Source organism: Dermacentor andersoni, chromosome 3 (genome assembly GCF_023375885.2).
Source record: "Dermacentor andersoni chromosome 3, qqDerAnde1_hic_scaffold, whole genome shotgun sequence".
Classification (NCBI taxonomy): Eukaryota; Metazoa; Arthropoda; class Arachnida; order Ixodida; family Ixodidae; genus Dermacentor; species Dermacentor andersoni.
Window position 1 is genome coordinate 218,527,694 of NC_092816.1, and position 23,197 is coordinate 218,550,890.

General features: G+C 49.7%; 1 protein-coding gene across 2 annotated transcripts in view; it reads left to right on the forward strand.

Annotated features, from left to right (window-relative positions):
- Window positions 1-4,838: 4,838 nt before the first annotated feature.
- The window catches only part of LOC126524302 (uncharacterized), a 95,083-nt gene continuing 76,724 nt past the window's right edge, over window positions 4,839-23,197 (forward strand). The window contains exon 1 of one of the 2 annotated variants that reach the window (XM_050172642.3): window positions 4,839-4,978. In XM_050172642.3, coding sequence (XP_050028599.2) covers window positions 4,904-4,978 — 75 coding nt within the window. In that variant the 5' untranslated portion in view covers window positions 4,839-4,903. Of the gene's footprint in view, window positions 4,979-19,840; window positions 19,890-23,197 lie in introns of those variants that run through there. The other variant, XM_072287027.1, reaches the window with a different exon arrangement.

A 23,197-nucleotide genomic window follows, 5' to 3' on the forward strand; every position in this document is an offset into this window, starting at 1 on the left:
GCAGTAGTATACTGATACTAACAGAAACATGGCTCAATGACGACATTTCAGATATGGAGGCACTGGCTGACTTGCCGAACTTTAACATTTTTCGCCACGACCGCAAAAATGCACGTGGCGGGGGCGTACTCATCGCCACTAACAAAGAACTATCATGCTCTCTAATCAGTACATCTTCACAACTGGAATCGCTATGGGTAATGTGTCGTGCCCCTCCCGAAGCAATAATACTTGGGGTATGCTACAGGCCCCCTCGAACTGATCCAGATTTCGCCCTCGAACTTAATGAAATATTATCCCAGCTTACTAAAAAACACCCCAATGCACAGATCCTCCTTTATGGAGACTTCAACTTCCCTAGCATTAATTGGCTCAATCAGGCTTCACCAACTTCAGGAAATACCGAAGCAAGCGAATTTATTAATGTTTGCCTCAACTTTGGCCTCACCCAACAAGTAACAGAACCGACGCGCGTCACTTGTGAATCGTCAAACATTCTAGACCTTCTACTAACGAGTAACCCCGAAAGCTTAAAATCGATCGCATATTTACGAGAAATGAGCGATCACAAAGTCATTTATACCACTTTTAACTTCGTCCCCAAAACACGTTCCGTCTTCCGCAAAACAATTCACTTGTACGATAAGGCTAACTATGAAGCAATTAATAATGAATTACGAGATTTTCTGCCTGTTTTCCAATCCAATTTCGTTTCCCGTTCCCTCAATGACAACTGGCTAGCGATTAAAGACAAAATTACTGACCTGACTAATAAATTCATCCCCACGGTGAGCTTTCTTGCCAATAAAAATAAACCATGGTTCTGTAAAAATTTAAAAAGACTCCAAATAAGAAAAAGCGCCTTTTTCGTACTGCGAAATGTGATGGAAGTCCGAGCGCATGGGACAGGTACTATTCTGCGGAAGACGCTTATTACACTGCAATTCGGAAAGCGCGAGAAACATTTTATCATAACGACTTAGCTAAAATTCTAAAAACTAACCCTAGAAAATTTTGGGAAGTCATAAACCCGCAACAAACACATGACATCCCACTTACAAGCAATAAAGACGAAATTATGAGCGACGCTGTTTGTGCTGACACTTTTAACATCGCGTTTTCATCCGTGTTCACTGAAGAAGCCGACTTGCCTCTTCCTACGCCACCTACTGCGACACTGCCAATGATGGCCCCTGTTGAAATTTTTGTCGCTGGCATTTCATCACTCATTGACAAATTAAAACTTTCATCATCGGCTGGTGTCGACGACATTAACTCAAAACTGTTAAAAAATACTAAAGAAATTATTGCAGTGTATTTTTCGATGCTCTTTTCACTTTCACTTCAAACAGGAATCTTACCAGACGACTGGAAAGAGGGCAAGGTTATTCCAGTCCACAAATCAGGTAACAAACAATCCCCGCTAAATTACCGCCCCATTTCTCTAACAAGCGTCCCATGCAAAATTATGGAACACGTCATATACTCTCACATTATGCACTTCCTTGACACTAACAATTTTTTTCATCCTTCCCAGCACGGATTCCGTAAATCTTTATCTTGTGAAACCCAACTTGCCATATTTTCTTCATGATCTACACTCTAATCTCGACCTCAACCTTCAGACCGATGCAATCTTTCTCGACTTCGCTAAAGCATTCGATACAGTATCACACAAACGCCTTATACTAAAACTCTCCCAGCTGAATTTGCACCCTAACGTTTTCGCATGGATCGTAGCATTTCTCAACAAACGCTCCCAGTTTGTTTCAATTAAAAGTAGCCGCTCCAGCTCCCTCCCTGTAGCATCCGGCGTCCCCCAAGGATCTGTACTCGCACCCCTCCTGTTCCTCATATATATTAACGACCTGCCTGTACATGTATCCTCCCATATCCGTATATTTGCCGACGACTGTGTCATCTATCGCACAATTACAAAGATTTCTGATCAAACTACACTCCAACATGACCTTAACCTTGTACAACAGCGGTGCGATCTTTGGTTAATGAAGCTTAATCCTACTAAATGCAAGCTCGTTTCCTTTCATCGCAAACTTAATCCCCTATCATTTTCATACCTGATCTCCCACTCCACTGTCGAACAAGTTCAAACATACAAATATCTAGGCGTCACCTTATCCTCTGACCTTTCATGGAACGCACACATCAGCAATATCATATCATCCGCGAACAGATCCCTCGGTTTTTTAAAGCGTCATTTGCGACACGCACCATCAGACATAAAACTTCTCGCGTACAAATCACTCATCAGATCGAAACTAGAATATGCAGCACCCATCTGGAGCCCGCATCAAGCATACTTAAGAAACGAACTAGAATCTGTACAAAATCGTGCCACTAGGTTCATCCATTCTTCATATTCATACGACATAAGCATATCATCCCTAAAACGTAAAACTGATCTTGCTAATCTTTCTGTGCGTCGCCGCATCGCCAGTCTTTGTTTGTTCCACAAATTATTTCACAGTCCGCTCAATCAAGCACCGTATATCATCCCACCCGCGCGCATATCCCCCCGTACGTCCCATCCTTACTCAATCGCACGCGCACGTGCTCGCACCACTACTTTTGCAGCCTCATTTTTTCTTCGCATAGCAGTGGATTGGAATGGCCTTCCCCGGAACATTGCAGCCATCACGTGTTCATCAACTTTTGCGGACAACTTAACTACATTTGTTTCTCATGAAGATCACTCTCTGTAACCTTGATTTGTAAACCCACCCCTTATGTAATACCCCCTAACCGGGGTCTTTAAGGTAATAAAGGGAAGTGAAGTGAAGAGAGGAGCTCCCCAAGTGTGAAGCGAGGAGGTCTCACCGGCGCCGGCCCGGCGGATGCGTCACCTTCTTGTCTCAGCGTGTCTCTCAGCGTGTCCGTGCCCGCATCACGTGCGGCTCTGACAGGCGTTCCTTCTTGCCCCCGACTCCGAGAGTATAAAAGCAGCTACCCCCGGACGCCAAGAGAGAGGCTCCGATTTCTTCCGTCGAGTAACGTGCTCTCCCGTTTCTCCACTTCGGTCGACCTGACCGGCCGCCCTTTTGCGATGCTAGAATAAACAAATTGTTCTGTTAGCAGTCGACTCATGCTTTGCCAGGACCTTCGGATGCTTCCAGTTGTGCCCCAGGCCGCCAGGCCAACGCTACCCTTGGGGCTTGCGACCCATATGCAACAACTCGTGCCAGCGGTTCGATTGCAACACTGTCATACGGAGCTGAGCGCTGGTCCGAAGGTGAAGTTGGGTTCAACTGCTTTTCATAGAAGGTTGAGCGCTGGTGTAACATCTTTTCCATCGTGGTGGCTTCGGTTAAGAATTCAGTCACGGTCTTCGGCGGGCTTCGAACAAGGCCAGCAAATAGCTGTTCCTTAACTCCCCGCATTATATGGCGCAGCTTCTTTGCCTCGGACACCCGACGGAAGAGGCGCGTCATATCCTCGACGTACAACGTCACGCTCTCGTTCGGCAGATGAATGCGGGATTGGAGCGCCCGTTCGGCTCGTTCGCGGCGATCAGCATTGGTGTATGTCTCCAGCAAGGCACGACGGAACTCGAGCCACGATTTGATGAGCCCTTCTCGGTTCTCGTACCAAGTGCGGGCACCGTCCTCCAAGCTGAAGTAGACGTTCCTTAACTTCGCCGCGTCGCTCCATTCATTTATCTCGGCAACGCGCTCAAAGTGGACTAACCAGTCTCCTACATGCTCGAAGATATCTCCGTGGAACACTTTCGGCACTCGAAGATTCTGCAGCAGATACTGCGTTGCCGTTGTGGCCGTACCTTGCCTAATGGTCGGTAGGGACGTCGACGTTCCTTCCATACCGGTGTGTGGGGGCGTCGATGTTGTTGCGGAGAAATGATCAAGCTCCGGAGGCAATCCTCGGATTCTCCTGCTTGCCCGGTGAACAGGGGTGCCCACTAAGATAGGGCTGGTACTCCTGCTACCAGGAGGGGTTTGTGGCATCGGATAAACCGTACCCAGCACCTCCACCAGTTTTGTCATGAAAAGACAATGGACGATGTACCCGGCGTCGGCTAGGGAGGCAGTTGTACAAGATGGCGTGCAATAAATTCAAGCCGGCGTCCTCAGCTTCTACCTCTTCTACTTCAGCGCCCGTCTCTTGCTGAGCGCGTGTTCCAGTCCCAACTTCTTTTTTCAGCGCTGGCTCGTGACACCTAGCGGCAATATCAGCGGCATGCAGTGCTTTGCTTGTTTCGAGCTGATATAGTTCTAAAGTTCGTGGGATATTTTCTTTACCTAATAAATAGAAAAAAATTGGAAGAATTGATATCAGTTATGTCGGACACAATTTTTGGGACATACGAGTGTATACTTTTATGAAAAAATACGTATTTTACTTGTCTTGACAGTGCGCAGCGTTCAAGAATTCGTTTGCGGCAACTGTCGCAATAGCAATGCAGTTGTTATTCACTTATTTGATTCCTCGACAAATTCCATAAGGAGGAGGCCGAGTTGCAACGTGAGGCCCCCCGAACGATATTTCTGGCTACGCCACTGTCCCAGCGCTATTTCGCCATTGCGCCATTTTCACTCTCGACTCTATTTTGCGGCGTAATTAGTAGCCGCCTTCTGTTTGGACCGCAATACGCAATTAAGACATTAACCGACGGCCGAGGCCTGCCCGCTCGGACTGCGCTCTTTATTCCGCGCTGTTAGAGTGTCGCACCAAAATAGAAACCGCGTGCGCGAACCTTGCGCCCCGAGCTCACACTGGCCACCAGCTGGCGGAGTGCCAGCCAACGGGGAAGCGGCCACTGAGCGAGCAGGGATACCGCGGGCTAAAAGTGTTTCCAAGCGGGGGATTCCCGCCCGGAGGCACAGTGTGCCGCCCGGCCGAGGCCCGTGCGCTGAGCGCAGCGACGACCATGGCGATCCTGAGTCGCTGCTGTTTCTTGTGCAGTATACGCGACGGGACGCTCGTCATAGGAATCACCTGCATCGTGAGTCTCACCTCTTTTGAACCTATCTGTGTTCGCCACGTGTGCGCTCAGCTCTGGCAGAAGCAGTGGCGCTACGGGCGGCTGCGTTCAACGAGCGCTTTCAACGCGCACCGCTCTGGTCAGTGATGTGCGCGGCCGCCGACGTCAAGCGCGCCTGCGTCATTATTGGAGCGAGATCGCTGCTTCCGACAGCGGATGTCACGTGAAAGTGCATGCGATGTTATTTTGAAAGCTCTGGCATCACGCAGACCTCTCGTTTTCTTCCGCGTGAAATCCTGTTGTCAGTGGTGTTTGTCACGCAGTGTTCAAGCTTGAAATGCACGCCCGTTCGTTCCAAATGATGTTAAGGGCTTTGATTGTCTATAGAACAAAGTCACAGCGTATATTGCCTGTCCACTCCGGCTCAGTCATGTTTCAGCAGTACTGGCTCAATACCGGCGCAGATGTCTTTAGTGTCTAGATTACTTAATCGTAAGGTGTTTGTATGAGGGAAATTGAAAGATGGAATGACTGATGGGGGGAGCTAAGGAATGGTTCATTGTGTGAATCACATGACAGTACACATGTTTTCAAATATGTTTTTTTTTTAATGATCGGGGCGATGCCTGTGAGATGACTTATAAAGCGCATAGTAATGACACATTAACAGGCACACTATCACCGAATACTGTGCTAACAGTACTTACCATTCAACATAATTACGTGAAATATATTACACATTTTTGTAGCCAAGATCACGAAACTATTGTTAGTGTGGCTGTTGTATTGCTATTGTTAGTGTTTCCTTGAAGTCGCGAAACAAGCTTCACGTGTGCTTGTTTTAATTGACTGTTGCACTGTGCCCTTATTTTCAGCCTCCTGCGTTTTTCACTTCTGTTGGGTTGCAAGTTTAGTGTTATGAGATGCGCAATGTGCCCGCCACGAATTCGCGTTTATGAAAAAACATGTGCTGCTTGAGTGGCGGTTGTATTTCTCCAAAACATTCTTGTGCAGTTGAAAAGTGGTTTGTTTTCATTAGCATCAATCCCAGAGTCAGGCATTCTATGCAAGATAAAGTGGTGTAGACCCACTTATGTAAGGTGTACGGTATAAATCTAGCACATGCCACCATCATGATCAGCCTACGTTATCTCCGCTGCAGGACGAGGGCCTCTCCGTGCGATCTCTAAGTACCCCTGTACTGACCAATCGATTCCAACTAGCGCCTGCGAATTTCCTAATTTCATCGCCCCACCCAGTCTTCTGCCGTCCTCGACTGCGCTTCCCTTCTCTTGGCACCCATTCTGTAACCCTAATGGTACACCAGTTATCTAATCTACGCATTACATGACCTCTGCAGCTCTATTTTTTTTCTCTTAATGTCAATTAGAATATCGGCTATAGGTGTTGGCTCTCTGATTGACACCGCTCTCTTTCTGTCTCTTGACAATACCCCTAACATTCTTCGTTCCATCACTCTTTGGGTTGTTCTTAACTTGTTTTGAAGCTTCTTTGTCAGTCTGCAAGTTTCTGCTCCATATGCTGGCACCGGTAGAATGCACGGATTGTACACCTTTCTTTTCAATGATAATGGTAAGCTTCCAGTCAGGATATGATAATGCGCGATATTGTAAAGGTATAAGAATGAAGATATGCGTCTTATGGTAGATGTATGGCATATCTATAATGGTGGAAGTACGTGCGTGAGTCAGCCTTCGATTACTTTACATAAGGAAGAGATTAAGTGCCTTAATAGTAATCTCTCACGTAGACCGGCACATGTACCCGACTGACACGTGGTGATACCATTCCTGAGCTTGCACAGATGAGTTTTGTGTCGTATTTCTCCTTTTTCGCCTCAGTGCTCCCTTTAGTTGATAGTCGGTGTTCGTGTTGTCCATTTCACTACTCTTGTGTCCTGTCTGCACGCCTCACCTCTCTTTTTTTGCATAATGAATCCTTACCAACTAGCTCAGCTTTCTGTCGTTCTAAGCTTTCTGTCGTTCCAAATTAGTTGCCTCTCTCAGTACCAGCCTGACACATCGCTTCTGTCTCCGCTGAGGTTAGGAGTTGCGTACACGAAGCGTACGACGACACTAATTCGAATGGCTGACACTGCTGCGCGGCTCGTCTGCGGCTCCGAAGGACCAAGCATTATGCCGCTGTAAACGAGCGCGAACGAACGATATACGCCCATTACCGCAGCCCTCGCCACAGAATCATCGTCCTGCTGTCGTCGTTGTGCTTATTCAGCTACCCTAGAGGCCCGGTGGGGGATCACAGAATGGGGGAAGTGATAATAACAGGAAACGACATGGTTTATTGTTGAGAGCAACGAAGGAACTTGAAAACATAAAAGCTGACATTTTTAGATATCCTTACGTGATTTGAATGCGAAAGCACCATGGCTTCTCGAAGTTATCAACTTAAATTAAAGCACTGCATCAATCCACCTTAATGCACCTGTAATTCACGTTCACTTACCTTACATCACCGCGGGATTTTGCAGTGCAAGCCGCAGCAAGTCCAGCGTCGGGCACGTGACATCCCCACTTGGTCAAGCGAGTTTTGGCACTGTAGTGACCGTCTGTCACTGATTTGACCCGCGCTTCCGTGAAATTCAATTACCGCGCCTTACCTCCACGTAGGGGTCATTGCCCCCTGCTCTTTTTTAGCACGTGGGGTGGCTGCGCGACAGGAGCACCACCACTGCCACTCGGCAAACCTGTTTTACAGTAGAATAAAGCCAGTCTACTCTTCGTTCCCAACCTGTCAAAACGTGTACTAACTACTTGCCTCCGCTAAACCGAGCTCCCAACAATTGTTGGCCCAGGACATTTACATTTTCTTCGATCACTGCATGCAATGGACGAAAGTGCTCCTACTCCTGCTGGCAGAGAAGACGCCACGATTACGTTTTCTGTCATCGCCAGCAGAGCTTCAGATTCCCAGCTTTTGGCAAAAGAATCCTCCAGTTTGATTTATACAAGTAGAGACCCGTTTCCAACTCTGGTGGATCACTTCACATACAGCTAGGTACCTCCTCGTTCTCGCCGCGCTGCCCTCCGACATCTATGATGCCACAGACAACTTGATACCAAGTACGCTTTCGGCCACAGCATACGACGACCTAAAACGCATGGTACTGCAGCGCCTCGGGCCATCACAACAGAGTCAGCTTCAACAGCTCCTCTCTGAGGAACCCGGCGACCAACGATCTTCACAACTCCTGCACCGATTACGTCAGCTGCTGGGTGGCCACTCCGCAAATGAGAGCCACTCCTCGTTTCCCAGCGCCTCCTACAGTCCACGCGCATGGTGCTGGCGGGTTCCGATGAGGCGAGTCTAGATCGGCTAGCTGCACTCGCTGAGCACATGTGCGAGTGCTCGTCTGCGTCACAGCTACCTATGACCGCTGCGAGAGTCTCAAAGCCAGTAGACCGACTCTCGGGCCTGGAGGAAACAGTCTACCGTCTTACCACTGCAATGGAGAAGCTGATGACGAGTGCCAACATTGGCGACCAACTTCGGCGCAACCATCCGCCTTCACAGTCTCGCAGCGCACATAAAGACTCGCCGTGCCAGTTCTACTTGGCAACACTGTCACTTTCGCGAACAAGCAAGTCGCTGGACCCAGCCCTGTTCATGAACGGGAAACGCACCGGCCAGTCGCTAACGGCGGCGTGCAACATCGGCCCTCGCGGAAGCCGCCAATTCTTCGTAGTCCTCCGCATCACCGGCACCCGCCTTCTCGTCGACATCGAAGCCAAGCTGTCTATCGCTCCGGCCACTGCCGCAGATTGCCAACGCGCAAAGTCCACGCCCACGCTACACGTGGTGAACAACACTGCCATCGCGACGTATGGGCTCCGGTCAATAAGGATAGACACCGGATTAAACGATAACATCACCTCCCTCCATGTACTCGGCCTCCAGTCTAACCTCACCTCATCTGGAATCCGTATGTTTCGGTCGGTCTCAACGTAGGAAAAGGCACTTGCTGAGTATCCGCAACTCACGAAGCCCCGAAATGATGCGCTGCCCGTGAAACACAAGGTGGCGCATCCCATCATCAATACCACCGGCCCACCTGTCGCCGCGCGGCCACGTAAGCTCGCTGGATGGAGGTTGTAAGTTCCCACCGTGAGTTCAAACACGTGCTTCTACTCGGCGTTATTCGTGCTTCCTCCAAGAATTGGTCTTTACCTATCCATCTGGTTCCAAAGCAGGACAGTGACGACTAGCGGCCTTGTGGGTGGTGATTACTGAGCTTTGAATGCCGTCACTACTCCGGATCAATATCCCCTTCCCCACATACATGACTTCGGCGCTCGTCTCCAGGAATAAAAATATACAGCAATGTATATTTAATAAGCACGTATTACCTAATTCCTGTCGAGCCCAGCGACATTCCGAAGATAGCAATCACTGCTCCATTTGGTCTAGTTGAGTTTGTCCGCATGCCTTACAGTTTCAAAAATGCGGCGCAAACTTTTCAAACGTTCATAAACGAGGTTACGCACAGACTCCCGTTCATTTTCGTCTACCTTAACGACATTCTCGTTGCAAACCGCGCCGACGAAGAACACAAGGAGCACCTTCGCCTTCTATTTGAGTGACTGGATGAACACGGCCTGGTCCTAAAGCCCGATAAATGGATTTTAGGAGTTGAAGCGTTGGAATTTCTCGGCCATCCCATTTCACCACAAGGCATCAAGGCCCTGGAATCACGGGTGTGGGCAATCCCGGACTTCCTCTCTCCAACCTCCTTCCGAAAGTTGCGCGAGATTCTGGCGTTCATAAATTTTCACAGGCGCTTCATACCATGTTGTGCGCAAGTTCTTCAGCCGATTATCAACCTCCTCTCTCCTGTTGTGGCTCAAAAAAAGAAACCTACTTTCCAATGGTCCTCGATGCAGGAACACTCTGTCCAGGAAGCCAAACGCGATTGGCTACTGCCGTGTTGCTGATTCAAACGTTTCCTCAGCCCCAACTCACCTTATGCGTTGACCACGCCAGTGGTTTCAGTACTACAGCAGCACAATGGCACAGACTGGATGCCACTGGGTTTCTTATCAAGGCGCCTCCAACCCACAGAAGCTCGCTACAGCACCTTCGCGAGGGATATATTGGCCACCTATTGCGCAGTCGAGCATTTGCGTTTTTTTTTCTTGAAGGCTATAGCTTTTAGATTCTGACCGACCACAAGCCGTTAACCCTCGTTTTCAAGACCAACAGTTCCTTGTACTGAGAAAGTGAACTTCGTCAACATTCCTTTATCTGCGAATTTTCTAGGGACATCCGCCATATCTCTGGGACCGAAAATCAGGCCACCGACGCACTGTAGCGTATTGGCGCTTAGCATGCTGGCTCTATTGATTTCCAAGCTCTAGCCCCCGACTAGCAAAACGACCCCGAGCAGCGCCAATCGCGCGAAAAAGGTTCGTCGCTAGAGCATGCGGGGGGGAGGTACCTTTTCCGCACACAACAACATTGCTCACGTGCGACACATCGCAGGCAGCTCCTCATCCGTTCGTGTCCTATCAGTTGCGGCAGTAAATATTTGATTCATTGCAAGAGCTAACTAATCAGAGCGAAACAGAGGCTTATCGCAGACCTCTTCGTCTGGGCAGATGAACAAAGATTTTCGAAGCTGGGCTGCCAAGCCTGTCAAGCTGTGAAAGTGACCCAGCATACGCGTTCAGCGGTGCAGCCGTTTCGTCCACCAGAGAGCCGTTTAGATCACGAACATTTAGACTTAATGGGGCTCCTTCGGCGCTCCCAAGGCTTCAGGTACCATCTGACGTGCGTCGACCGGTGCTGAAGGTGGCCTGAGGCGTCGCGTCATTGGTGGAATAATTTTTTGCTATGTGGGCTATGTTGCCCATTGCGAATACCTACTCTCCGAGGATGATAATTCCAGAGCTCACTCTTTTGCTGTCCCACTACGGCTTACCCCCCACAGAGGAACGGCATGGTCAAGCGTCTCCACCGACAACTGAAGGCGTCGTTGACCGCCACACTTGACAGAGAGCACTGGGTGCAAAGGCTGCCCCTAGTAGCACTGGCGCTGCGAACAACAATCAAGATGACCGCGGAGTCAGGTCTGCCGAGATGATATATAGATCAGCAATGCGCGTTCCAGTCCAGGCCAGATTTTCGGCACCAAGCAAGGCACTCCACCAGTGGCGGCGCTTCGAGAGGCTCCTCTCTCGACCAGCGTCGACCTGAACCCCCGCGTATCGCTCGCGGGCAGCCTGCGCTTAGTTTTCCGAGAATGTCAACAGCCACGCACCTCTTTCTTCGGCGCGACTATATGAAACCACAGTTGACTCCTTAAGGCCCCTTTCGTGTCGTTTGGCGTTCAAAGAAAGCATTGAAGATTGACGTACTTGGCAAAGAAGAAAGAACCCGCCGTGGATGCTCAGTGGCTATGGTGTTAGGCTGCTGAGCACAAGGTCGCGGGATTGAATCCCGGCCACGGCGGCCGCATTTCGATGGGGGCGAAATGCGAAAACACCCGTGTACTTTGATTTGGGTTCAGGTTAAATAACCCCAGGTGGTCGAAATTTCCGGAGTCCTCCACTACGGCGTGCCTCATAATCAGAAAGTGGTTTTGGCACGTAAAAGCCTATAATTTCTTTTAAAGAAGAAAGAGTGTCGTGCGACCGCGTGAAACGCGCCTATCTTGAACCTTAACGCTTCATTATTTCCGCCATTCACACCCAAGCTTCCAGAATTGTAGGGCGGGAGCCCTTGTATCGACCGCCTGTCGCAGTGATTTTTCCCGTGCTTCTGTGAAATTAAATTACTTGGCCTTACCTCCACGTGGGGGTCATTGCCCCCTGCTCTTTCTTGAGACGTGAGGTGGCTGCCCGACAGCAGCGCCGCCGCTGCCACTCGGCAAGCCTGTGTATCAATCAGAGGCTAATGGAACGAAAAAGGTCGTTAACCGGTGGATCGCCTTCCAATCTTTCCCTACATTGGCAGGATTGTAACTGCACGCCAGAGTTAGATGGATGCGCGATATTGTAAAGGCACAAGAATGAAGATACGCGTCTTATGGTAGAGGCATGGCATATCTATAATGGTGGAAGTGCGTGCGTAAGTCAGCCTTCGATTACTTTACATAAGGAAGAGATTAAGTGCCTTAACAACTATCTCTCACGTAGACCGGCACATGTACCCAACTGACACGTGGTGATACCATTCCAGAGGTTGCGAAGATGAGTTTTGTATCTCCTTTCTTCTTTCCGCCTCAGTGCTCCCTTCAGTTGATAGTCGGCGTTCGTGTTGTTCACTTCTCTTGTATCCTGTCTGCACGCCTCAGCTTTTTGCATAATGCAGCCTGTTTTACTGTGGAATAAAGCCAGTCGACTCTTTGTTCTCAACCTGTCAAAACGTGTATTACTTGCCTCAGCTAAACGAGCTCCCAACAGTACCATTGGATGTTAATGCCGGACGCCGGACGGACGCCGTATTTTTCGCTTCATGGGGCATATAAGGCTTTCGCCTTACAAAGCGCTAATAAATAAATAAATATAGTAAGCTTTGTAGGTAACAATAAAATTGGCGATGAATGCACAAGGACACAGACGTAGCAACATAAGCTCTCATACAGGGCACAGACGCGGTAAAACAGTGTAGTGAGGATCAAGATATTCAATTATTGTAAAACAAGGCACTGTAGTTCTCAGAGGAAAAGTTGTATTTCTTGTTGTTTCGTGGGACTACCCGGTTCTTGGTGAGTCCCCCAGAGTGGGTATGCGCCATCAACGTGTACGTGGCTCTACATCTACAGTACATACTGAAGCGAAGAGGGGATCTGAGTTTTAAGTCTAAAAGAAACAAAAATCATTTATATGTCCCGATGGCACTGCATCAAAAACCACACGAAGCAGACACAAAATAAATACAAGAGCAATAATATTCACAAAAATATGTCTTGTAAGTTGCTAACAAATGTATGATGATCGATAACACACGCAACATGACACGGGAGCTCCTTCCAATGTCTGATGCAAAGCAAAGTGATTTGCAACGTCTGGCTAATATCTGTGGACAGGAAGACAAGAATTTAGGTTTGAAATTCAGTATTAGAAAATCAGCTGTTATGGTATTCAATGAAAAGAGTGAACAGACAATGGCAATGCAGGGCCAGGAAATACCTCGGATAAGAGAATATAAATACCTTGGTATATGGATAAAAGAAAGCGATAGATATATGGAAACAGGAAAAAACAATAACAGTGAGGGTGAAGACAAATGCAGCCATAATGAAGCACAGAGCGCCATGGGGGTACAATAGGCACGTGGAGCTCCGGGTTATGTGGAAAGGTGTAAAGGTTCCAAGACTCACTTTTGCAAATGCGGTTGTTTGCTTTAAATCAGGGGTACAATCAGGACTCGATGGGAACCCAAGGTCAGTGAGTCACCTCGCATTGGGCGCTCACGGGAAGACTACAAATGAAGCTGTGCAGGGTGATATGGGCTGGACTAGTTTTGAAGTGAGGGAAGCTCGCATTAAAGTTCAGTATGAAGAACGACTGAGGAATATGGAAGAAAGTGAATGCGCTGGGAGAGTGTTGGGGTATCTGTACAGGAAAAACATTGATTCACAGTGGAGGAAAAGAACTAGGAAACCTACCAGCAAGTATGCGGCCTGAAGGGTGGGAACACAGCAACAAAGAACGTCAAGCAGAAAGTCAGAGAGGCTGAAATATTCTCATGGGTGATGGCAATGGAAAAGAAACCTGCCATGAGTAACTACTTAAGAGGAAAAGATGAAATCTTGAAAGAAACAATTTATGATAACTCAAAGGGAATCTCATTACTTTTCGAAGCGACATCAGGAAGTTTTAGAACACGCATCTATAAAACAAGATATAAAAAGGAAGAACAAGCAAGTGCTTGCTGCGGTAAAGCTAGGGAAACGATGGAGCATTTTTATTAGAATGTGAAGACATCTGCCCTGCGGTCGATTTAGGCACCACTGGCTTCCTTGAAGTCCTTGGGTTCAGCAAATGCAGGGGAAAAGTAATCATGTCCGCAACAGAGATTAGTAAGAGGCGATTGGAAGATTGGTGGAAGTAAAGTAGGGAAACGACAAAAAACGGAGACGTGCAAAAGTAGAGTTCACAATAGGGGGTCAGGAAATTTGTTTGTGGGAGTCCATCGTGGTTTTTTGTTCCTTTGTCCTTTTCTTAAAACCTAGGGAAGGACATCAGGCATTATAATAGCAAGAGCTTGGTGGTGCAACCCACCGCCCCGTTCTAAAGGGGACGCTCATAGCATCTATCCATCCTTCCATCGACCCATCCATACATGCTCATTCTTGGAGGCACTCCGCCTAGCGCAAGTGCGTTATTGAAATAACTGACTTTCTCAAAGTAAAATGCATCCAAAAATTCGTAAAATACGACTTACACAGAACCTGCAGAGATGATAGCATCGGATTGTAAATCGAATATACTAGAACACATATTTCTCGTACGTGGAAACGCAAGCACAAATCCTTCCAGCTGCCGTTTGTTTTTGGGCCTTTCGCATTGGCCCAAGTGCGTTAGTGAACCAATTGAACTTCTCAAAATAAGATGGGTCGGAAAATTTGTAGAGAACGACTTGCACCCAAACTACAGACATGATGGCATCGAATTGTAATTCGAATATATGAGATAATATGATGTCTTATGCGGAAACACAAACACGAACCCCTTTACCAGCTGCCGGTTTTGGTTCTGCCCGCTACGAAAAATCCCGACCCGTCCCTACCAACTAGAGGCTAACAGTTTCTCTGTAAAACGGGTTAGTCCTCGTGTATACAGGCTACATTTGAAGAGATGGTCTTGACGAGGTAATAGATGATGAGCGGGCCTGATATAACTGGTGGCAAGGAACGATTAACAACGATAAACTTTGTGAAAAAAAAGAAAGAAAGGCAGGTCCACTTACGACTGCTTATATGTGGGAATACAAAAGCATTATAATTCTGCTGGCGAAATATTGTTACGTGTGGAAAGACACAGACGAGAGATGCTATTTACACGCTATTTACACTGGAGCCAGGCAGCCAGGCTGACACTCGCTCGTGCCGAGGGCACCGACCAACTTCTTCGTCGTTCTCGCGGCTGCTCGTCTCTCGCGGAATCATATCGTAATATTACCCCCCGGCGGCAAAAGCACCGTCACGGTGCTCTGTTAAATATCCAAGGGGCATGGAGAGTTGTAGGGCTTGAGTCGGGCAACGTGGAAAATGTCACTGGTTGTCACAGCGGAGGACGTCGTGGGCGTGGCTAGAACGATTTCATAGGTGACATCGGTCACTTTGCGTATCACGCGATATGGGCCTGTGTAACAGAAAAGCAGTTTTTCACAAAGGCAGACTTTACGCGATGGTGACCAAAGCAACACGAGGGCTCCGGGCACAAAATGGACATCACGGTGACAGAGGTCGTAGCGTTGTTTCTGCTTGTCTTGAGACACTTGTAGACGAGCGCGCGCAAGTTGGCGAGCATGGTCAGCATGGGCGATTGCATCACGGGCATAATCGCTAGTTGAAGCTGTGGCGGACGGAAGCACAGTGTCCAGTGGTAGCGTCGGTTCGCGGCCATACAAGAGGTAAAACGGGGAAAAGCCAGCAGTTTCGAGACGGGAAGAGTTATATGCAAAGGTAATGTAAGGTAGAGCCAGGTCCCAGTCACGGTGGTCGTCTGAAACGTATTTGGATAGCATGTCTGTAAGGGTGCGGTTCAAACGCTCAGTGAGGCCGTTCGTTTGGGGGTGGTAGGAGGTGGTAAATTTATGCTGTATTGAGCAGGCACGCATGATGTCGTCAATGACTTTGGCCAAAAAGGTGCGGCCGCGGTCTGTAAGCAATTGACGCGGAGCACCATGCATCAATATAATATCATGTAGCAGGAAGTCCGCAACATCAGTGGCACAACTGGTCGGAAGAGCACAGGTTACGGCGTTGCGGGTCGCGTAGTCCACCGCGACTGCAACCCACTTGTTTCCTGATGTAGATTCCGGAAATGGGCCTAGAAGGTCCAAGCCGACACAATGGAAGGGCTCGGCAGGGATGTCGAGCGGCTGCAGGTAACCAGCGGGGGAGCTGGGAAGGCTTCTTGCGTCGTTGGCAAAGTTCACAAGCGGCGACGTAACGTCGTACGGAACGGGCAAGGCCCGGCCAGAAAAAACGGCGACGTACACGGTCATAGGTTCGAGATACGCCGAGGTGTCCTGCCGTTGGTGCGTCGTGAAGCTCTTCTAGAACGGTGGAGTGGAGGTGTTTAGGTACTACAAGCAGGAACTCAGAGCCGTCTGGATGAAGGTTACGACGGTACAGAGTACCGTCGCGGAGGACGAAGAGGCGTAGAGTAGCATCGGCCGGAGAGTGTTCAAAACGGTCGATGAGTGCTCTGATGTAGGCGTCACGGCGTTGCTCGTCGGCGAAATGAAGCAGCTGGGATACCGAGAATACGCAAGAAGCACTGGCAATATTGGAGGAGTCAGAGTCGTCAACAGGGTAACGCGACAAACTGTCAGCGTCTTGGTGCAGGCGGCCAGACTTGTACACCACGGAATATGAAAATTCCTGTAGCCTCAAAGCCCATCGACCAAGCCGGCCTGTAGGATCTTTTAGCGATGAGAGCCAGCAAAGAGCATGATGGTCAGTGACTACGGAAAAAGGGCGACCGTAAAGGTAAGGACGGAACTTTGCAACCGCCCAGACAACAGCAAGGCATTCGCGTTCCGTAATGGAATAGTTGCGCTCCGATGGTGCTAGGAGGCGGCTCGCATAAGCAATAACGCGATCCTTGCCACGCTGACGCTGGGCTAAGACGGCACCTACGCCATGACCGCTGGCATCTGTACGTAATTCTGTAGGCGCATCAGGGTCGAAGTGGGCGAGAATGGGTGGTGAGGTTAGAAGAGTGACGAGACGAGAGAAGGCGGCGGCTTCTGCAGTACCCCACGAGAATTGTACGCCTTTCTTCAAAATATTAGTTAGGGGCCTAGCAATTGTCGCAAAATCTGGAACAAAACGACGACAGTACGAGCACAGCCCTACAAAACTTCGAACGTCTGCGGCTGTCTTCGGAACCGGAAACTCTCGGACAGCGCGAGTTTTGTCGAGGTCAGGCTGTACTCCGGAAGCGTCAACTAGATGGCCCAGAAGAGTAATTTGTCGGTGGCCAAAACGACATTTCGATGAGTTAAGTTGCAGCTTCGCCTTTCGAAATACATCAAGTATAGTTGTGAGACGCTCAAGGTGAGTGTCGAACGTTGGCGAGAAGACGATGACGTCGTCGAGGTAGCAGAGGCATGTGGACCATTTGAAACCTTGGAGCAAGGAGTCCATCATACGCTCAAAGGTGGCAGGGGCGTTGCATAATCCAAACGGCATTACTTTAAATTGGTATAGGCCATCAGGTGTGATGAACGCGGTTTTTTCTTTGTCCATATCGTCAACAGCAATCTGCCAATATCCCGAACGAAGATCAATAGACGAGAAATATCTGGAACCGTGCAGGCAATCAAGGGCGTCGTCTATACGTGGGAGCGGGTAGACGTCCTTTTTTGTAATGCTGTTCAGGTGACGGTAATCAACACAGAAGCGCCACGTGCCGTCCTTCTTCTTAACCAACACCACAGGTGACGCCCAGGGACTCGATGAAGGCTCAATGATGTTTTTATCGAGCATTTTGTTCACTTCATCTTGAATTACTCGGCGTTCCGACACAGAAACTCGATACGGTCGTCGGTGAATAGGCACAGCATCGCCAGTAAGAATGCGATGCTTGACCGCGAGCGTCTGGCCTAAAGGGCGATCGTCAAAGTCGAAAATATCGCGGTAGTACGATAATACTTCGCAAAGGTCTTCAGCCTGCGTAGAGGACAGGTCCGTCGCAACCATTTTTTTTATGTTGGGATCGACGCCCGAGGCTGGCGCGATGGGCATGCTAAGGTCGCGAGAACCATCGGTCGATAACGCTGCCACGTATTGGTCGCCGAGACAGTCAATGGTGGCAAGGCAAATACCTTGCGGTAGAATTTGCTTTGCCAATCCAAAGTTACTGACAGGCATGCGAGTGTGGTTCGCAGTAATAGTAACTATACTGTGAGGCACGGTGACGTCATACTGTATTGGGATGTCGGGCAGAGGAGTGACGAGGTACTCGCCATCAGGAACTGGTGGGAAAGACAACAGTTCAATGTAGGCTATGGACTTTGGCGGCAGGCGAAGAAAGCCGGTGGAGCGTAAGCGGCAGCGGGGTGCGTCAGAAGGTTCTGCGAGCATCGGCAACTCGAGGCGAAGGGTACTGGAAGAGCAGTCAATTAGGGCAGAATGGGCTGAGAGAAAATCGAGGCCGAGAATAAGGTCGTGGGGGCAATGAGCAATTACAGTGAAGAGTACAGGAGTGTGGCGGCCGGCGATGCTGACACGTGCCGTACACATGCCGATGATAGGCACAGTACCGCCATCGGCAACGCGGACGACGCGTGCCGACGCTGGGGTGAGGAGCTTGTTCTGTCGTCGTCGGAAGGCAGCACTCATAATAGAAAGATGTGCTCCTGTATCGATGAGTGCCGTGACAGGATAGCCGTCAACGTCAACATCAAGAAGATTTCGGTTAGTAGGTAACGTGAGCAGAGGATTTGAGGGCAGGGTCGACAACGCAGCTTCACCTCCAGAAGCTGCAGTGCCTAGTTTTCCGGCTGGGTGCGGGAGGCGATAGGCGGCGAAGAAAAGCGGCGGGGTTGGGGCGAACGAGACTGGTGGCGTCGAGGTGAGTGCGAGCGGCTGTAGCGAAGGTTCGGAGCAGGGACATCAGCAGTAGTAGGTTCATGGCGGGTGGCATAGGGTACAGAAGGTCCAAAGGTGCGGGAATAAGTGGGGGCGTAAGTCCGAGGAGGTGGTGGCCATCGGTTGCGGCAGTGACGGGCGACGTGGCCGATGCGACAGCAGTGAAAGCAGATCGGCCTGTCATCAGGTGTACGCCATTCGGACGGGTTGCGGCGAGATGTGGCAGAAAAGGACTGCCGGGGACGAGGAGGGCCGATAGAGAACTGGGGAACGGTGGGTCGAGACGTCGAACACACGGTGTTCAGACCCATGTTTTCAAATTCCTGTCTGACGACAGCCTGAATCATTGTAATGGTGGTTGCTGGCGGATCGGGATGCGGCGTGGAGAAGGCTGGCAAAGAGGCGGCCTCGAGTTCGCGGCGAACAATGCGGGTGACGTCGTCACAGGCGGTGGTCTGACGTGGTGGACCCTCACATGTCGACGTAGCAGCAGTGTTGGTTAGGCGCGCAATGTGGTTTGAGATACGGCGGCTCTTAGCCTGTTCAAGGCGACGGCATTCTTTTATAATGGCATCGATAGTCGACACGTTGCCGAATACAAGCAAATTGAAAGCGTCGTCGGCGATGCCTTTTAGCACATGTGCCACTTTATCTCCTTCGGACATATGATCGTCAGCTTTACGGCATAGAGCCAAGACGTCGAGGATGTAGGAAACGTATGGCTCTGTAGGTGACTGAACACGAGATGCAAGAGCCTTTCTCGCGGCAGCCTTGCGCGCAATGGGGTCGCCGAACAGTTCCCGCAGTTTTTCTTTGAAACTGTCCCAACTGGTTATTTCGTCATCATGTGTTTGGTGCCACACGCGTGGGGTGCCGCCGAGATAAAAGATGACATTGGCGAGCATAATTGTTGGGTCCCACCTGTTATTAGCGCTGGCATGTTCATAGAGCTTGATCCAGTCGTCGACATCCTGTCCCTCCAGGCCAGAGAACACACCTGGGTCATGATGTGGGGCAACCGTGACGACTGGAACAGTCGGACAAGCCGACGCCGTTTCGGAGGCGGGTTCGTCACGGGGAGGCATGGTGACAAGCGCGGTGTGCCGACCACTTTGGAGTTCCGTGGTGAGGACGAGGATCGCTGACCTCCACCAGAAATGTTACGTGTGGAAAGACACAGACGAGAGATGCTATTTACACGCTATTTACACTGGAGCCAGGCAGCCAGGCTGACACTCGCTCGTGCCGAGGGCACCGACCAACTTCTTCGTCGTTCTCGCGGCTGCTCGTCTCTCGGGGAATCATATCGTAATAATATTTATCGTGATAGCGTTAAAGTCCCGTGCAGCATAAAATCCGGCGTTGGCGTCCGGCGTGAAGCGACGGTCCTCTTGTGAGTACAAAATAATTCCGAACCATGCATATCCAACCATGCAGGCGTTACGTGTACAGCAGAGGCGTTACTGAACTAATTTAATTTCTCGAAGTAAAACGCGACAAAAAATTGTAAGGTATGGATTACAGACAGCCTGCAGACATGATCGCGTCGTACTGTAATTTGAATGTACGAGAAAACATAATTCTGTTATGCGGAAACTGAAACACAAACCCCTTTTCCAGCGTTTCTACTATTCAAAGTGCGCGGCCGGTTCGTGGCAACACCATCCAGATGGCGCTCGCCTCTGTGTATGCGTAAAACCCCTTAAACTTCGTAAAGTAGTGACACTCTCCTCCTCCGCCTTCACTCCTCCTCGTTTCTCCTCTCTTTCACGCTCCCTCCTGGACCGTGGCGCCGCCTACACTGCTCGAGCGTAGCAACGGCGCCAACATGCGCTCCTCGACACTTCGTAGACGCTTCTCGAGCAAAAATTACGCTGATGCAGGGCGTGAGGGCCCACGTGATGCTATTAGGCCAATAGTGACGCGGGGTCGGCCTCGGCCACAGCGCGCGAGGAGGAGGCGGCATTCTTCAAAGCGTGGCACTACTTTACGGAGTTTAAGGGGCTTTATGTATGCGTAAAACCCCTCAATCTCCCAAAGTAGGGCTATTCACTTCCCTCCTCCTCCGCTCGGCGCGGCCTCGACGGTGGCGCCGCCGGTGGTGGGCCTGCCGTAGCAGACGACGGCTAACACGCTACGGGAAGAAATCCGCGGAAAAGCTTGTTCAAGCCCTGCGGAGCAGTTTTTTCAATACAGATGTTGCTTCGTCAGTTGGTAACTGGCCTTAAATATGTCGTGTCGGAATTGTGGAAGAAATAGAGAAAAGGACTATTATTCAAGCCGTATTTAAGGCGTAAAGTTCATGTTGCTGAAACACGACGCAAGCACGCGTTCTGCTCAAACAAGCGCGTAATTACCGAAGTTTCAGGTTTTGACACCGTGAAAGTATGAGTACGTGGTTTCGTAGGTTCATTTACGTACCTGCACGATACTTTTGGTCGGCCGGCGCATGCGAGATTCCGACTGTCTGCGGTCAGCGATGCCTGGCAACAGGGCCGCTTTTTTCATTGCGGGGTGCTTTGGTAATCGTGACGACATATCGTTTTTTTTTACAAGTACTGCTCCAGGAGGGCACATGTAACGGCTAACGGAGGCTTCTGAGGAGCACGTGACATTACAATAAAGCAGGCGGCGCAGGGAGTGTTCGCATACAAAATCGGCTGTCCACTATAGCGGACAGTCTATCTTATACTCCCTTGGCATGCACACGCTTCGGCGAGCCCCATCCAGCCCTGGTGCTAGCTTTGGTGCTCTCGTTGCAGCTTTGGTGCCCTGGAAGCGCCGTCAATAGTACGAAATAATGACACGTTGTTACGAGTAGTAAATAAAATATATTGAAGAAATACAATCGCGCTGAGGTGCCAGCTTCTAAAGCAGCGCTAGCGCGCCCGCGCGAGAATTATGAAACGCCAACGAGGAATTTACCGGCCCACCTACGATTCTACGATCCAAGTGCACGTTAAACATCCCCTGGCGACCTGGATAATGTTATCCGGAGCCATGCACTACGACCTCCATCAGAGCTTTAGTCGCTTCGGGACGTTAAAAACGTTAATCACCACAAACCAAATCAATACATGCGGGCGTACATTCGAAGGTAAAAAACTGCATCCACAAGTCATAGTGAGCCTTGCAAAAGCGTCGAGAATGTGCTAACTTCTGGTGGAGCTCAAAACACACCCAGAATAAAGTCGCTTCTATGTCACAGGCGAGCTGCAGATGCATGCGCTTTCACCGCGAGACGAAACTACGTGAAACAAAGATAGCACATTCGAAAGAAAGAAAACGTCAACTTCAACGCGCTAAAAATCACGCAGAGCATGAACACATACACTTTTTCGAAGCGGAAGGTGTCAACTAGGCTCAAAAGAAGAGGTTGTGTGGAGCCGTGGCACTTACTTCACGAAGCCGTGCGTTCTTTGCCACTTCCTCGAAGTCAACCCGCCCGATCCTGTGAATCCACACTTTTCTTTTTGCGTTGCGCCCGCCGGATGGCAAAGCAAGAATCTTTTTGCCCTCGCTGTGTTTGTTGCGGCAACCGAAGGCGCAGCACCACGGCATCGCAATTAAGTTCTCGGCCCTAACACATTCTATTACGCTAACGTATTCCGTTAGTCCGCCTGCCGTACTTTCGTCGCGCAGGCCCAACAATGGAGGTCGGAGCGCGCTGGAAAGAAAAAATATACAAAAGCGCGGCGCCTGCTCCGCTCTGGAAAGAAAACAATATTCAAAAGCGCGGCGCCTGCTTCCACGTGACACAGATTGGCCAATGGGGGAGTGGAGAAGGCTGGGGAGACAGGAGGCGTGGAGGAGGAAGAGCCAGGGTGAGCGGGGTGGCGGAAAGATCTAAGAATGGCGCTACTTTTGAAAAATTGAGGGGCTTTATGTATGCGCTGCTAGTGAAACAATGGAGCATGTTTTATTAGAACTTGAAGACATCTGCCCAGCAGTCAATTTACGCACCGCTGGCCTCCTTGAAGCCCTTGGGTTCAGCGGAAGCAGGGGAAAACTAAACATGTCAGCAATATCGATTAGTAAGAGGCGATTGGAAGATTGGTTGAAAAGTAGGGAAACGACAGAAAACGGAGAGGTGCAAAAGCAAAGTTCGCAATAGGTGGTCAGAAAATTTGGTACTTTGAATTTATATTGTTTTTTCTTCTTTATTTCTTTTTAACCTAGGTTGGACATTAGGCAGCATAATAGCAAGAGCTTGATGGCGCAACCCACCGCCCTGTTCCAAAGGGGACGCTCATAACATCCATCCATCCATCCGCTGGCCACGCAAAAGGCTGTGTTTCTGGCAGAAAGCTCGCCTTCGTGCATAGCGTTCACCGCCAGGGTTTCAGCGTTTCCTGATGACACTACGGTTACATAAGCTGCAGTTGCGGGAAGCATGGGAAGTAGTCAGGTATCTTTGAATGCAATCGCATTCC